This window comes from Denticeps clupeoides, chromosome 2 (genome assembly GCF_900700375.1).
Source record: "Denticeps clupeoides chromosome 2, fDenClu1.1, whole genome shotgun sequence".
NCBI classification, from domain to species: domain Eukaryota; kingdom Metazoa; phylum Chordata; class Actinopteri; order Clupeiformes; family Denticipitidae; genus Denticeps; species Denticeps clupeoides.
The window spans coordinates 701,114-718,233 of record NC_041708.1 but is presented as its reverse complement, the minus strand read 5'-3'; the positions used below and the strand labels follow the sequence as shown (position 1 = coordinate 718,233).

The 17,120-nt window shown below is 48.0% G+C and overlaps 1 protein-coding gene across 2 annotated transcripts; it reads right to left on the bottom strand.

The window, feature by feature from the left end:
• Positions 1-293: 293 nt before the first annotated feature.
• Positions 294-15,255, bottom strand: ace (angiotensin I converting enzyme (peptidyl-dipeptidase A) 1). 2 transcript variants are annotated; one of them, XM_028967582.1, is made up of 25 exons: positions 14,892-15,255; positions 11,781-11,951; positions 11,580-11,667; positions 9,180-9,323; positions 8,896-9,087; positions 8,634-8,731; positions 8,337-8,509; positions 8,029-8,252; positions 7,514-7,658; positions 7,266-7,364; positions 7,065-7,187; positions 6,775-6,986; positions 5,881-6,017; positions 5,572-5,730; positions 5,192-5,282; positions 4,909-5,052; positions 4,104-4,295; positions 3,750-3,847; positions 3,419-3,591; positions 2,660-2,883; positions 2,439-2,583; positions 2,264-2,362; positions 1,846-1,968; positions 1,516-1,729; positions 294-631 (listed from the first exon to the last, which is right to left on the bottom strand). In XM_028967582.1, exons 1-25 carry the CDS (start codon positions 15,120-15,122, stop codon positions 461-463), a joined length of 3,870 nt encoding a protein of 1,289 aa, XP_028823415.1. In that variant the 5' UTR covers positions 15,123-15,255; the 3' UTR covers positions 294-460. The 2 variants fall into 2 exon arrangements, with proteins under 2 accessions (XP_028823415.1, XP_028823406.1); XM_028967573.1 differs by having other exon boundaries at positions 294-681; positions 1,545-1,729.
• Positions 15,256-17,120: the final 1,865 nt, after the last annotated feature.

Here is a 17,120-nt window from a genome sequence, read left to right as displayed (position 1 = left end):
TCATGCTTATACTGAGGAACCCATGTGAATCACCCATCACCCACACAACTCAAATTCCCCGTCAGTTGGACGGTTATATGCCTTTTTCTCCTAAATTGTATAAATTGTATAGATGTTTTTTATTGATTGTTTTGATAGTATGATTCTGTTTTGCACAATAATGAATGATGCATAAAAAGAATACAACTTTTTTCACATCTTTCTTTATTCTATAAAGACAAAATATTTACCAATAAAATGAATCCAAATGTGCATACACAGTTCAGACTTTACAAACATGAAATTGAAACCCTCTTTATTCAAACATTATAAATAAAATACAAAACGGCTTTTGCATAGTCAAACAATTTGACTGAAATTTATCAATAAATATACAAGAACATACGAAAAAAAATCAGTGACAATAACCAAAAAATTAACCCGACTAACCAATTTCTGCACTTGAGTCACATGTAGACCCTCATTTCAGTTCCACCTCCGATGAGGACTTGCCGTATTTTGAAAGTCTGGACTTGCGATACTTGAAGCCCAGGAGCATGGTGGCCACCAGGAGAGCCAGACCCAGGACCAGCAGGACCCACTGGCCAGCGACAGCAGCAGCTGTGTCTACGCTCATCCCCAGGAAGTCCACCTTTCCAGTCTCTGGAGGAGCTGGAGTGGGAGAAGTGGTCTGTTCCTCCACTGCAGAAGGACAGTGAGAAATGAGGTCGTAGGTTAGTTTTGGAGACAGGGTAACATCTCCTACCATGACCTACCATCTTCACTGCATTGTTGCACATCATTCTATATCATGATACTATAATTAAAGCTGAACTGGATCAACTATTTGGGCATATTTAACATTTACAGCATTTATCAGACACCCTTACATCAGTTATGTTATCAATATGTTTCTGAGGCACACATTTATTCAAATGAACCATCATTTTAAATTATTCTCCTAATTTCTTGGTTTTCAGTTCATTCAGTTGACCTTCAGTTCCGTGCAGAAACTGCATCCCGTCTCCACAAGGCGACAATATGTTGAAGCCTATTCCTGCTTTACAGGTAAAAATATAACGGCACCGTTTCCAAGAAAACGCAATTCCGTGTCCACCACCAGATGGATTTTAACACCAACACACCTTCATCAGCATGATAAGAGGCTGATTAGATGATCAGGTCAACCAAATCTCACTGGCCAGCAGACCTCTGAAGACCTCTGCTGTGGACCTTACCCTCCTGCATCCTGTTTGGACTGTGGGACCTCCCCCCCTTGGTTAAGGTGCCAGTTATAGCTGTTTTCTGTCTTAATTTTAGTTTTAGTCTTTGCGTCCAGCTGTCATTTTGGTCTTTTTTAGTCTTAGTTTTTTTTTCACGTCAAGTTTTTTTAATCTTTAATAAATTTTCCAAAACCTCAAGACAACTTTTTCAATTATGGGGTGTAGAATTCTGGGGAAAATAATGGATTTTATACATTTTGGAATAAGGCTGCAACGTAACGAAATGTGGAAAAAGTGATGAGCTGTGAATGACAAGATGTGGATGCAAATGTCCTGACGTACCTGAAGGTGTCCAGTCGTATTCAGGCCATCCCAGGACGTCTTTGTTCAAGTCATTCGTCGCTCTCAGCCAGTCGATGAGGGGCTGGAAGTACTCGATCAAGGCCTCAGCCGACATGTACGGCTGTCCCGTGATGTTGCTCATCACCTCTGGCCACGGTCTGCTGAAGCCCAGCTTCATGATGTCACTGCGGACACCAGGCATGTCACAGTTCCACAATTTTCCTCATCATTTTAACGTACACGTTCCAACCAAAATGAACACGTGTGATGAATGAAGGGGACAATGGTGACTCCCACTCACCCCAGCAGTTTCCCAGCTGCTTTCGACTGGTAGATGTCACATGTGTGCAGGGGACCTGTGTGACCTGCTGCCTCACACAGGGCCTTGTGGAACTGGAACTGTATGACGAAACTGACAAAGTACCTGCAACCAACCGAGACCAGACGCGTAACCAGCTCTGCACGCGTATTAGAAGTACTGGTCTGCATGTTATTTTAAACAAGTCGTGTTACTAATAAACCATTAATAACCCATAAAAAGAATCAAGAAATAATATTTTCTTTCCAACAGCAGTTCTCTCAATTGCAAAGGATTCTATGTCATAGAAGGAAGCACCACTAGACGAAGGTCAATGCAGAACGAGAGTAATCGGGATGAAACTAAATAAGAGTAATTTGAGTGGCTCAGCGCTTCATGTCAGTTCCTGTAGGCAGATTACCTGACGTAGGGCACGTTGGCTGGGACGTGGAACTTCGCACCAGGGTCGAAATCTTCCTCAGTGCGACGTACAGGCGGACACAGTCCCTGGTACTTCATCCTGAAGGGAACGTCATCACATCAAGTCGTCTTCAACTCTTTTCTCGTACAGCTGATCCTGTCCAAATCAGACTCACCTAAGGTTCCACCATTCCTTATTGTAATCCTGATCCGATATCCGCCCATCGAACACCTTCCACCTGAACTGGTCCATCAGGTATCCGAAGGGCAGGAAGGCGATTTTGTCCAGGGCCACACTCATCAGGTAGTTGATTGTGCTGTCTACAAGGGTTCAAATAAAGAAGAAAAATGCACACCGCTGTGGACACCAGTTGGCCAAGCAGCTTCTGAGACTCACCATGGTTGTCTTCCACTTTGTCCAGCAAGCCGATGCTCTGCAGGTGTTTGGGCGTGGACACTGACAAGGCCATGACGTCACCGATGGCTTCGTGGAAGCCGGGGTTTGCGCCCTCGCGGAATGAGATGGGCTGGTCCTTGTACTGCAGGAAATACTGAACGTGGCCCATCTCATGGTGGACGGTGATGAGATCTTCCATGTTGACCACAGTGCACTGTTTAATTCTGTCCATAATACATTAAAACTATTAATAAAAATGTCCTCTTGCTAAAATATTGTATATATTAATTTTATACATCCGTTCATTAATGAACACCACTTTATGACTCATGTTAGGGAGGGATATGGGGTGTAACCTAGCGGGTAACACACTCACCTATGAACCAGAAGACCCAGGTTCAAACCCCACTTACTATCATCGTGTCCCTGAGCAAGACACTTAACCCTGAGTGTCTCCAGGGGGGGGACTGTCCCTGTAACTACTGATTGTAAGTCGCTCTTGACTTACGATTGTAATGATGATCCTCTCCGGCGTCCAGCGATTCCCTACCCCCGTTTTCCCTCCTTTAAAGGAATGCCTGCACCGGTGTTCCGGGTCCGTCCTGTGTTCGTGTGTGAGAACCTGTCTCTTTCCTGTCTCCACTTCCCCTTTCCCAGAGCAGATTCCTTCATGTTGGTTTGTACTGTTTTTGTATCCCGCCCCTTTCCGTTGCATCGTGACCGGGACAGGGACATGTCATAATCTCAGAAAGCACCCACCTGAAGTCCTTGCGGTTGTAGAAGTCCCAGGCTGAGGCGTGGCACACCACCTCCCTCCCGTCTGTAGGCTTCTCCAGCATGGATTTGTCCCAGAACTCGCTGGGCATGGGAATGAGGCCCAGCGACTTGAAGAAGTTGTCCGACTCGTTGAACATACGCTTGACGTCCCAGCCCTGAGTGGCGAAGAGGCGCAACGTGTTGCATATGTCACAGCAATTCATTCATATTCCATTCATATTTGTTGTGATATAGTTGTGAGTACAGGATCATAAAGTCAATATGGTCGCATGAAAAAAACATTGACGTGTTTTAATCCATTCGTTTTTACTACCTTGGCTATCATGGCTGGCGTAGCATCAACTTTGGTGGCATTAGGGTACGGAATCACGAGGTCCATGATCGCCGACCAGGTCTGTGCCCACATGTTACCTTCGAGCCAAAAAAAATCAAATGAGCCAGACAGACAGAGACATCAGACCCAGCAGGCCGTGCGCACAGCGGAACCCGGTGCCAGACCGGCATAAAGACCCCGGGCAGCGCGGGGAACCCGAGCCATTCGGGCCGTCAGAGGGCCGAGCGCTCGCCTGTCTCACGCTCCACCACGTCTGAAAGCTAATCGGAGCCCGGGGGCGGGCGGGGGGGGGAAGTGCAGCCGTGCATGGCGGCCAGGGGATCCGACTCGTACCCAGCAGGTGAGCAGGTATGGGCCCTCGCAGGTTCACGTACTGCTCCCCATAGCTCTTGTGCAGGGCGCGGCGGACGTAGGCGTGCAGGTTGAGGTAGAGCGGCTCCAGCTGCTTCCACAGCTTCTCCAGGTCCTGCTCGAAGGTGGGGGTCTCGTACAGCGAGCGCCAGAAGGCGCCGTTGTCCGGGTGGCCTGTTGGGGGAGAGGACCAAAACACTCAGAGATGCAGGTGCGATTTTCTTTTTTAAATGTTTTCGACCAAAACGACACATTTCAAGTGCACATATATTGAAATCAACCTAATGTGACCTTTAAAATGGAATTGGGAAAGCAACATAAACCAAAATGTTTATTATTATTAACATTATTTGCAGGGCCTTGTTACAGTGTTATGCAGTGAAAAAATGACGATTAAAATATGTAAAATGCAGATTTGTAAACATTACAGCTACAAGCTGAAAGCTACTTTGGCCTATAAAACATGCATATAAAACGTGTACGTAACTGTTAAGTTGTAAATACATGTGTACGTTATGCTGCACGTAAAATCAGGTACGCGTAGCAGCACGGAACGTTCTGATCCACGTGGATTCAGTGTGAGGAACCGCCAGGCCTGGCCAGGCCTGGTGTACTTTCTTTTCAGACTTCTGTACCAGCAGAGACTATTTGACAAGTTGCTGCTGCTGTTGTACACAAGCGGTGGTTTACGAATGATGAAAAATGGCGACTTTTAGTGGACAAGAGCGGGGCCCGGTGCTGCTGGCCTTCCGCGGTACGCGTGCATGCCACAGTGTGCAGCGCCCACCGTTCAGCCTGGCGGCCTCGTTGGCGAGCTGCACGTACTCCTTGTAGTCGGTGCGAAGGGCCCTGCCAGACTCGTTGCGCCAGCCCTGCCAGGCGAACAGCAGCTCCTTGTAGTCTCTGGACTCGGCCAAGATTTTATTGAGGTCTGAAACAGAAGATGCAGAAGAAGAAGTGTGTGTGTGTGTGTGTGTGTGTGTGTGTGTGTGTGTGTGTGTGTGTGTGGTTCTGCCGGGAGTCGCTTTACTCGCCTTGCGCACCCGGAATGGGACATGAAGGACAGTTACCTGGGTCCAGGGGGTGACACGTAGTCGATTCAGGCCTGCAGACCTTGGCCACGCTGTACTTGGTCTCCATGCCAGCCAGCAGCTGGTTGTACTGCAAGTGAATTTACAAGTATCTGTATCTGCAGCTTGATGTTTTTAAGATTATTAACATCCATAGAATAAATTTCAATGCATCAGTGTAAGCTTTTTATACTGTTTTTCATCCCTAATGTATTAATATAATAATAATAATAATAATAATAAATAAAAGTAGTAAATAGCAGTAGTAAATTTGGGGGGATTTTTTTATTCTGCACAATCTAGAAGCTGGAAAGGCCCAAAACTGGTCCATAGTTTTACAACAGAATGCAGAACAAGATGGAAGAACTGTCGTCCCTCACCCGCTCCAGCTGGTCCTGCGGCAGCGCCGCCCTCTCCAGGTCGCTCAGCTTCCTCAGGATCCTCTTCACCGACGCCTCTTGGAACTCAGTGGTGTTGAACTTGCGCGCCATGTGACCGTAGGTCTGCGTGTGATTGGCCATCTCCAGGTTTTTTTGCAACTACAAGGCAGGCCAATATGTACGGGTTTAGACAAAAGCCACCATTGCTACTTCCATTTTGTCCACAGCATGAGAATCTGTGGAAGATGATGTAATATAGTGCAATATGAGAGGAGCAGCAGGATTCTATAAACGACGTTGGTCTCTCACCATAACTTGCTGGTTTTGTTCTGTGATGTCGGTGTTGTAGGTCCAGGATGCCTCGGTGTAGGCGTTCCACACCACTTCTGCCGTGCTGTTGTACTCCAACAGGAACTTTTTGGCCTGTGCCTCATCTGATATTGTGTCTGATGGAGGGATCAGCATGCAAAGGGCAATAATTTTTGGTCCCGCCCACATCATCATCAACATTACAATCATATTTTCTTCAAGTTTTGCTATGAATAACCCCTTCACATTCCATTCTAAACATGTTTAAAAGGCATCAAGCGCTGTAATAATGCATTTCATCGCATTTTTATAACACAGTTACAACACAGTTGAAACTACGTAACAGATTGATGGAAGAATCATCTGTGAAAATCATATGAAATGCACCATAATGCTTTCTTTGCAGTAAATAATGTATTATAAATATTTAAAGGATGGTTTACTGCCGTTCTTACAGATAAACAGTCTGTATTTTGGAGTATGTACAGGGTGGGCCATTTATATGGATACACCTTAATAAAATGGGAATGGTTGGTGACATTGAACACATTTTATAAGTGGTCAGAAACTTGTAAATAACTCATGAAAGAATAAAGCACACCAAGCACACCAAATTTACTAAGAAATTTGATGTGTCACATGACCCTCTTCCTATTGAAAAAACAAAAGTTGGATCCAAGATGGCCGACTTCAAAATGGCCACTATGGTCACCACCCATCTTGAAAAGTTTCCCCCCTCACATATACTAATGTGCCACAAACAGGACGTTAATGTCACCACCCATTCCCGTTTTATTAAGGTGGATCCATATAAATGGCCCAGTATGTCTTCTGGATTCACATACAAATTATATGTAATTAGTGCTTTTATTTAAAAATAGGGCTTGACTGTACCAATGTCCTCAGGGTAGCCATCGGGTACGGGCGGGACCCAGTCCTGCTCGGGCCAGCCCAGCGTCTCGCCGTGTTTCTCGTTCTGCTCCTTCAGCCAGGAGATGATGGGACTGAAGTAGTTCATGAGAGCGCTGGCGTTCATCCTGTTTGTGTTGATGGCCTCCTGCAGAACCTCCGTCCAGGGCTTGGAGGAGCCAGAGGTCAGAACTTTCCTGTTCGGAACAAGAGAACACATCAGCTCCCATGCTCAAAGCATCCAGCTCTGCACTGGCATAGGATGGACAGCGTACGTTAAGATCTCTCCAGCAGCTTTTGAGCGGTAGATGTCACATGTGTGCAGAGGGCCGGTGTGGCTAGCAGCTTCACAGAGCTTCTCGTGGAACTGGAACTGCAGGATAAAGCTCACAAAATATCTGCAAAGAACAAAAACATACAAATGAAGTTCTGAGAGGGGCAGTAGTCCAGATCCTCGAACGATCTTCAAACCTCACCTGATGTACGGCGTATTGCCAGGAATGTGATATTTGGCGCCCGGGTCGAAGTGTTCCTCAGTCCGTGTGACCGGTGGGCAGATTCCTTGGTATTTTGTCCTTGGAAAAATAGCAAATTTTCCGTTATTTCATCATGTCTCGTCTCTTTCTCTTCTCTTCTTCACTTCTCTCACCATATTTCTTTATTCCACGAATATTCTGTACCGTTGTAGCGGACTCTTATTAATAGAATAGTCCATAAGGCCCACCTGAGGTGCCACCACATCTTGTTGTAGTTCTCGGGGGACACGCTCCCGTTGAAGACACTCCACCGCCACTCGTCAATCAGGAACCCGAAAGGAAGGAAGGCTATCTTCTCCAGGGCCATCTTCAGCAGGTAATTGATGTCGTTTTCTGCAATTGGACGTCATGCAACCAACACATAATCATCAACGCTGTTACATTCATTAGTGAGACTTTCTGTGGAATTATGATGTTCTATAGCAGCTTTAAAAAAAGTGAAGTGATTGTCACTTGTGATACACAGCAGCACAACACACGGTGCACACAGTGAAATGTGTCCTCTGTATTTAACCATCACCCTTGGTGAGCAGTGGGCGGCCATGACAGGCGCCCGGGGAGCAGTGTGTGGGGACGGTGCTTTGCTCAGTGGCACCTTGGCAGATCGGGATTCGAACCTTCTGATTACGGGGCCGCTTCCTTAACCGCTGGGCCAGAAATCGCCCAGTCGTGTTTGATTGCTGTTTGGACAGCAGCGACTCACCCGCGTCTTCGGTCAGCACGTCCAGAAGGCCGATGGTGTGGAGGTGCTTGGGCGTGGAGACAGACAGGGACAGCACGTCTCCCAGAGCCTCGTGGAACCCCGGGTTGGCGCCGCGCCGGAAGCTGACCGGCTGGTCTCGGTACTGGAGGTAGTACTGGATGTGGCCCATCTCGTGGTGCACGGTGAAGAGCTGCTCCATGGTGATGGTGGTGCACTGTTTGATCCTGTGCGGCGGGCACATGGGTGACAATTTATTTCTTGGCCAAAAAAAACAAAATCTGTTTCCGCAGAACCGAGTCGCATTTCACCTGAAGTCCTCTCGATTGTAGAAATCCCAGGCGGACGCGTGGCACACCACCTCCCGCCCGTCTGAGGGCTTCTCCAGCATGGAGCCCGACCAGAACCTGTCCGGCATTTCCTTCAGGTCGAGGGAGGTGAAGAACTCCTCGGCCACGCGGAACATGTGGGTGGTGTTGTAATTCTAAGGAGATAAATAAGCCAAACATCTGAGGGTGGCTTGTTCCATGCATTTTACTGGAACGTTAAATAGGCAAAGTCCGGAGTCTGGTGACCAATATGTTGTAATATTCCAGAGCAGTTTATACCTTAGCGACCATGGCATCAGTTACATCGATGTTGGGTTTGTCTGGGAACGGTATCATCATGTCGTAAACGTTGTTCCACGTTTGAGCCCACATGTTGCCTGTGGAGAGACGAACGTTCAGACTGAATTAGAAAATACGTCCAACGTAAAATCTGCCCGTCGATTAATAAAAAGCGCTTCTCAGTAATCCATCATGTGGGAAGTGGAGTTAAATCTAGAGAACGCAGGAAGTGCATTGGCAAGTGATTGTTTTTTGTTCTTACCCAGAAGATGGGCCGGGATCGGGCCTTTCAAGTTGATGTACTTGGGCCCGTAGTAGTTGTACAGTTTACGGCGGACAAAAGCATGGAGGTTTTCGTAGAGGGGCCTAACGGTTTGGTAGAGCTGCTCCACGTCGTCCTTGAAGGTTGGGCTTTCGTACCAGGAGCGCCAGTAGTCGCCAGTGTCCGCAAAACCTTCGCCAGACCAGAGCACGTCCTAAAACTCTCCATCGTTTCCAAAATGCTTCGCATGTTTAAAACGCAAGCGTCTGCGCCGCTCGACTCACCGTCTTCCCGCGAGGCCTTGTTGCTCAGCTGAACGAACTCTGGGTACAGGGCCCTCAGCGGCATGCCAGATGCGTTGTGCCAGCCCTCCCAGGCCAGCAGCAGCTTCCTGTAGCTCCGCGACGTGGCCATGATCTCTGTCACCTCTGCATAAAAAAAAAAGGAAACCGGTTGATGCTAACAACGCTAATGATGCTAACAACGCTAATAATGCTAACGCACTGGGCACGTCTCAATGTAGATCTTTTCCGTTCGTTTCACCGTCATTTCAGACTACATCGGATAGATTTTTTCTTAAACTGTGGATCATGCGAATTTTATAAGGTAGTTGTGGTGCCTTCATGCTTTCTTGTATACTTTTGTCTGATTCTGTCCGATTCAACTTCTCAGTCTCTCCTTGCTTATTTGGAACCAAAATGCTGCCTGCAGAGTGCTGGGTTGTTCGTGAGATGTTAGCTGGTTCCAGTGGAGCTGGAAGTGCTGCAGGTGTACAGCTCCACTGCAGTTGGATCTGTGAACGTCTCAGCCACCTCAGGCATCTGCTGGGACATGGAGATGGAAACCATGCGAGAGATAAAGGAGATGAGGAGCTTGTTTCAGGAGGGGCGGGACGGCCTGCTTTTTTCTCATGTATTGTCACTTGGCACCACAGCCGTGTCCCTTTGTGTTCCCCAGCCCGGCCTGTTTTTCTTCTGAAAGCCAAGACAGGAAACTGAGGCCAGAGTAAACAAAGCTCCCCAGCATCCATCGTAATGCTTTTATATTGTGTACAATGGCGTATTAACCATATTTACTGTAGCGTTTTATATGCATGACTTTGGGGTGCAGCACAACTCCCTCAGTTCCATGCAGTAGAAACCCCACCAAAGGCAGGAATTGCTCTAATGATGATTATGATGATTTGTTCGGAAGCGTCTCTTCCTTCCGTAGGAAGCAGCCAATCACATTCCTAGAAGCCCTGGCTGATGGAGTCACAGCTCGTGACCCAGCTAGTTGCCTGGTTGACATGAACATGTAAATTATTCTGCAGCTCCATCCGGCAGGTCATCAATTCAAAGGTGCCTGATTAAAAGCCATTAGGAAGCAATTTATTTCATACACATACAATACAACACAGGTCTGGACGTCCCTGCTCATTTATGGGATAATATTTAGCCAACACCCTTGTCTTCTCGCCACCACCTTAAGTTGGACAACGGGGACACATTTCAACAGTCCTGAAGGTTCATGCTGAACACTTTCTCATCGTTCACTCATGTTAATGAGCATCTGCATCAAGCGGCTTTTGATATTACATTAGTCAGTGTTGGGGAGTAACGGAGTACATGTACCGGCGTTACTTATTCAGAATACAAAATATGAGTAACTGTATTTCTTTACAGTTACCGTTTAAATGAGTGATAATCAGAATACAGTTACTTTTTAAAAATAAATCGATTACACGGCGGGTTTTTCCTGTTTCATGTGTTAGGGTATTCCCTCTCTAATTTTGGCAATTCCACGCTGCGCGGACACGCATAACACAGGTGTTCTGTCGAAACATGCCGCCTATCGAGTTGTGCTACCTAGCGGATCTGCGCATGCGCAGTCACTCAAGTTTGCGCTCTGTTCCAGCGCCCATAAATCCACGCTACCCGTGAAATTATAAATAAATATGATTTAATTCACTATTATACTCTCACAGTGCACATGGACTGAGTATTGGTGACATTTAAAGTGATTTGTACCTTTATCGGAAATGCACAAATTAAAATAGAACCCTATACGGTACCACCGACAAAGCAGCATAAATCGTCAGAACACCGGAAACCCCAACGAAACACGCAATAAGCGGCTCTAATATGAGCGTCCTGTTAACGTCGGTGGACCCGGAGCAGCACGACAGAGCCAGCAGTGGCCGGGCAGGAATGCATTTCTTCCGACACCACTTCATATTTAAAGAAGAAAGGGATGAGCGAATCTGACCATGCAATGCAAACAACCAAGCTGCTCTCAGCGTCAAAAGACTCCACATCCAACCTATAGAAACATCTGGAAGTAAGTTCTTTAAAAAAAAAAAAAAAACATCTCTTCTCACCCCAGCACCGTACGTAAGAATACTTATCCATTGCATATGTTATGTTCGTCTAATACTCTTCCACCTTTCAGCTTTATAAATAAAGAAATGATTAAGGAAAAAAGGTTTATTTTATTACCTGTGATTGCTACATTCATGTAGTTGTAAAAAGCATGACAATATATTAAGTAATCCAATGTATTCAGAATACGTTACTCACATTGAGTAACTAAATGGAATACATTTTAAAAGTAACCTTCCCAACACTGCATTAGTGAACAATGCCATTTTGAGCCCATTTTGGAGCAGGAACTGAATGTTCTGATGCTGATGCTGTGTTACTGACCAGGCTCCAGCTGCCAGCACACACCGTCCTTCGGGCACACCTTCGCCGTGGAGTAGATCTTGTCCATTTCGCTGAGGATGGAGTTGTACTGGAGATGAAGCAAGTTAAAAAAGTGGTATTACACTTGGAAGCCTCAATGTGTCAAACCAAAACTGGGTCCAAAAATGGAATAGGAAGTATAAAAGAGAAGGTTGGCCTTACCCGCTCTCTCTCCGCAGTCGGGAGGTTGGCGGGACCCAGGACGTTGATGTTCTTAATGAGCTTCTTCAGCTGGGGGTCTTTGAAGGTGTCCAAGACCCCATCGGGGAACAGCTCCTTGGCCTTCTTCCCCCAGGCCTCGGTGAAAGCCTGCTCTGTCAGGGACGCGCTGACCTGAACAAGTCACAAATCACAGGAGGCTACTCAGCATGGGTCGCAGTGGTGCCGACTGGCCTTCATCATTAAAAAACAAGACCAAATAAGCTCCACTTGGTGTCAGTGGACGGTGGTGAGGTCATGTGCAGGTGAGGACATGACCTGTGTGGTTCACGTACGCGCAAGACAATGAATCTTATGGTTTGTTGAGAACAAGGAATCACAGCGGCGACCCCAGCGGCGACCCCACCGCATCCAGGAGTCCACATCCACACGTCCTGCCTGCGCCACCCTGAACTCGTTCCTCTGAAGTGTTGTTTTAACCACAGAATGCACCGGACCCACCAGGACTCCGCGCCCATCACGTCAGCCCTCTGACGTCCCCACTGACCCACGCAGACACGTCCCTCTCAAAGGTGACGCTTAGGTAACAGAGAGACACGCAGGAACGTGCCGACACTGATTAACAGGCGGTTAACAGGAAACTGGTGGAGGGGCCGGGCCGCGACCTTTCAGTCCTCTCCGTCACTTTATCTCCGTCCCGCTTATCAGAGCTGAGAACTCTGTAAACGGATCCTCCCCACGGGAAGACCCGCTCATTTGCTAAGGAAGCTCTGCTTGTCCTGACACCTCATGTACAAAGTGTTGTCAAACTGAAAAATGAAGCCAAACCGCAGTGAAAAAAGGCCAGAACTGCAACAAAAACCATTTTATATGTGTTGCCAGATATATTATTTTCAAGCAAATTTTGGGATTAGGCATCCTGGCAGTCGCTGTCTATTAATGCTTCCTAATATTTTGCCTCTATTTATTTATGAACTGTATATGATCGTGTTGAAGGGCTGAGTAAGATGAAAGGGAGACGATCTAAATGTCACGTCTCGGGGCGCAGAAGCAGGACATCGGGAAAGGCTTTTATTAAACTACAACAAAACAGGGCACGAGGGCCAAAAACAGGGAACGGGGCCGACAAAAACTGACCCTGAAGGCGTGTGTACGTTCAGCAGTGCATCCACAAAGTCCACTTTAGTGTCACAGCACCTACTGGTTGCTGCCTCACGGTTCTTATGGAGTCCTGGTCCATCAGGCCGTTTTTGATGTCTAGCTGGAATGGAGCACCTGCTGTGACCACTAGATCTTTCCCTTGAGCTTTACTTGATCTTTACTGTCACAGCATTCGCAACTCTTACAGCACAAAGACGAGTCTTATAAAAAAACGGACGGATAGCTTTCGAATGTGGACTAGAGACACGATGCACTATTCAACAATGGGAAAATTTTCAGTTCAGTACTAGAGGATGCTCTTAATGATGAGCAGGCATTTCTCTGATCTGCACAAGATAACGAAAAAAAACATCAAGATCTTGAGATCTATCCGCCCCCCCAACAACACACACCGGAGTTGGTCTGGCAACCCTGGCATGGAAACCCTCTCAGCCATCGGCCCAGCGCAGGCACAAAGAATCATTCTCGGTTGAAGGCTATTTTGAATTTGACGTCCCTCTTGACCCTTCTTGAAGTCCTGTGCTGGAGGGACATCAAAAGACCATTTGTGGTCTCTTTTTTTGAGTTGGGTGTAAAATGATCTCCTCCCGGGGGGGCTTGTGGTCGCTGTAAATTGTTCCGTAGTTATATATGTTAATTAGACTGGACGGGGCTTCTCAGAGCACAAAACATGGAAGCTCTTCGTTTTTTTGTGAATCCTCCTCCGTTTTTCCATTTTTATCCGTCTTTTACAAGGTTATCATAACCCGTCTCCAGTTTATAAAAATCATTTACAGCGTTTATCAGACCCTCTTATCCAGAGCGACTTACAGTCAGTAGTTACAGGGACAGTCCCCCCTGGAGACACTCAGGGTTAAGTGTCGTGCTCGGGGTCCCGATGGTAGTAAGTGGGGTTCGAACCTGGGACTTTGTGGCTCGCTAGACCCGCTAGATTTCTATATTAGGTTTCTGCAGGGTCCGGGTGGTCAGTGGTGTGGAGGAACACGGCAGCAGAGCAGCTCGATAAGAGCCTTTATTTTTAGCGTCTAATTAAACGACCTCTCCGCTGATTCCCGCCCAACTGGTGGGCCTTCCGGTGCTTCCGTTAGAAAATGAGGTTCAGAATTAACAGAGCTAATTGTCACATTCGTGTCCTTCATAGGCGGTGGTGTCACAGTCATGTGACATTTTTTAGCCAAAAATTGACAGGTTTCTTAGGCGGAACGGACGCATGTTTTTTACCGGATTTCCGGAATCTTGTTTCATTCCAGCTTGTTGTTGGCTGGAGTTTCCGTCTGACTAAATGATGACATCTCCAGCCAACAGTGTCCATGCTGTCAAAAAAAACGTCAAAATGGCCAAAACTGCAGCGATGGGAGCGGCGTCCCTTGCCAGCAGCGGCAGATGTTTCAGGGTTCCGAGAACATTCCGGCATGTTCCGGCCCTCGACTTTGCCCGCCGCCTCCCATCATACCGAACGCCGCTGATCGCCTTTGATGCCGCACGACTGATGTGCCGGGAACAATGGGCTTCATGACGGGACGCCCGAGGTTCGGGGCCCGGGACAAAAGGCCTGGATCTTCGGTGTCCAAACAGGCCGAGCGCCGGGGAGCAGGGTCGAGGGTGGCGGGGGTCACACCTGTTGCGGGCCGGCCGCGAATTCCGCGCCGTGTTGTAACAGCTGTGTGTGTGTGTGTGTGTGTGTGTGTGTAGTCTCCTCTCTGCATCTCGTCCCCCCTTTTTCTCCCGCCGCGATACACCTGCAGCGTGATTCGGGGTGTAAGAGGCGCAGCCGGCAGCTGCACCCTCCTCTCCTCTCCTCTCCTCCGACGCCGCTTCAAATTACCCAGGCATATTCAGAACCACAGAAACCCTCCTGATGAAGCCACAGAACATGAATAAGCTTCTCGCCTCACGTCACCTGACCACGCAGCATCTGGGAACGGATCGGGAGTGGGCGTGGTCGAGCCGTACCTGGAGCTGGGAGTTGTGGTCGGTCAGGTTGGTGTTGTAGGTCCAGCTGGCGCTGGTGCTGAAGAAGAAGACCTCCTCGGCGGTGGAGTTGTATTCGGCGACGAAGCGCTGGGCGCCCGGCTCGTCCGCGGTGTAGTTCCCCGGCTTCCACGCCTCGATCAGGCCATCCGCCCGCCCAGAGACCCCCAGCAGGAGCAGCAGCAGCAGCGGTGGCACCCCGACCCCGGCCATGGTCCCCAAAGTGAAGGCAAACCCGATCTCTCTCTGTCTCTCTCTCTCTCTCTCTCTCTCTCTCTCACACACACACTCTGGTTCCGTCTATTGTGTGTCTGTCTGCAGTCCCTCACTCCGCCTCTCCTGCCTGTCTGTCCGGCGCTTGGTGAGCAGCTCAGCGCCGGATCCTTTTAAGTGGCACTTTAACCCAACCCACACTTCTACTGACTCCCTCCCTCTCCCTCTCTCTCTCTCTCTCTCTCTCTCTGCTGCTGCACCTGCGCCGTGCGAGGAGCCGATAATCCCGCAGACAGGCACTGGGGTCACGGAGGAGGGACGTAGAGACGACCCGCCGGAGAAGAGGGCGCCCGAGTGACACAAGGAAGCGCGACAGATGGATGCGAGCGGGCGAGCGACGCTGTCGTTCTGCGACAGCTGCGGAACGGCCACAGCGACTTCCGGCTGTTTCTGATGCCCCTAAATCAAGAAACGTGTTCAAGAGGTCGACACCTGACCCCCAGCCAGTGGTGTGAGGGACACGCCCATCTTGGCCGATTGAAACCAGTTCTTACTGTCACCTTTACCGTCACCGTGTAAATATGTATGTAAGCTTCGATTCCAGTACACGCACCAATCGTAGTACCTCGTAATTCACAGTACGTCATGCCCATGAATTCATTAAAAATGTGAACTTATTATCTTCAAATAAAGAGCCATTTAAACATATACTGTCATTATAATGTACAGTACAGGCCAAAAGCCTGGACACCTTCTCATTCAACGTGTGTTCTTTATCTTCATGACCATTTACGTTGGTAGATTCTCACTGAAGGCATCAAAACTATGAATGTGGAGTTCTGTACTTAACAAAAAGTGGAGACCTGACCTCCACAGTCACCGGACCTGAACCCAATCCAGATGGTTTGGGGTGAGCTGGACCAACAAGTGCTAAACACCTCTGGGAACTCCTTCAAGACTGTTGGAGAAGCATTTCAGGTGACGACCTCTTGAAGCTCATCGAGAGAATGCCAAGAGTGTGCAAAGCAGTAACCAGAGCAAAGAAACTAGAATATAAAACATGTTTTCACTTATTTCACCTTTTTTTGTTAAGTACAGAACTCCACATGTGTTCATTCATAGTTTTGATGCCTTCAGTGAGAATCTACCAACGTAAATGGTCATGAAGATAAAGAAAACACGTTGAATGAGAAGGTGTCCAGACTTTTGGCCTGTACTGTACACTATGTATTAAAATGTACATGTAAAATGTAAAGTTTGGTGAAGGGCATTTTTTTGCCTTGTTTTTGCATCCTCAGCAGGCAACGCGCCACCACCAGCCCCCCCGACGCGCAGTTTGAAACCCGGTAACAGCGTGTGACCGGCGGCTGCCTGCTTTTATGGGGTAAAAGTGGGGGTGCTGCAGCTGTCTGCAGACGGGGGGACCACCGCATTAACCCACTTCGAGGTGTCACGGCGTTCTTATCTGTGTCACTCTTCAGACCCTCAATCAGAAGGCACCACGTGTAGGAGAGCGGGTTAAATCCAGGTATTGCCGTATTATCCAGGTCTTTCAGGCGGTGAGCGGAGCTGTAACACGATCGGGAAACATGAACCGGGAAACTGGCACAACTTTGCAGAAATTCTATCACTCTTCAGGAATTTTTGGCATCGTGTGTGTGTGTGTGTGTGTGTGTGTGCCAGTGTTATATGTATGGGGCTTCACAGTGTGCAGCCGTTGTCAAGATGCATGAACTTGGACTCTTTCACTTATTTCTGAAAGGATCAAATGTTCCATAAAAGACGGAACGGTGCAGAAATAGGGCAGATCTCCTGGGTGATCAGGAACATGTGGTGTTTGGGGGCTTCACGGCATATTGAAGTGCCCGGGGCGGCACGTTGCGTTGCCACACTGTTCACTTCATGTTCCAGATCTCACGATGGGACCTTCTCCAGACAATGGAATATGGAATAATCTGATCTCTGGAATATTTTAGTTCCGCAGAGCGCAGAGAAAGT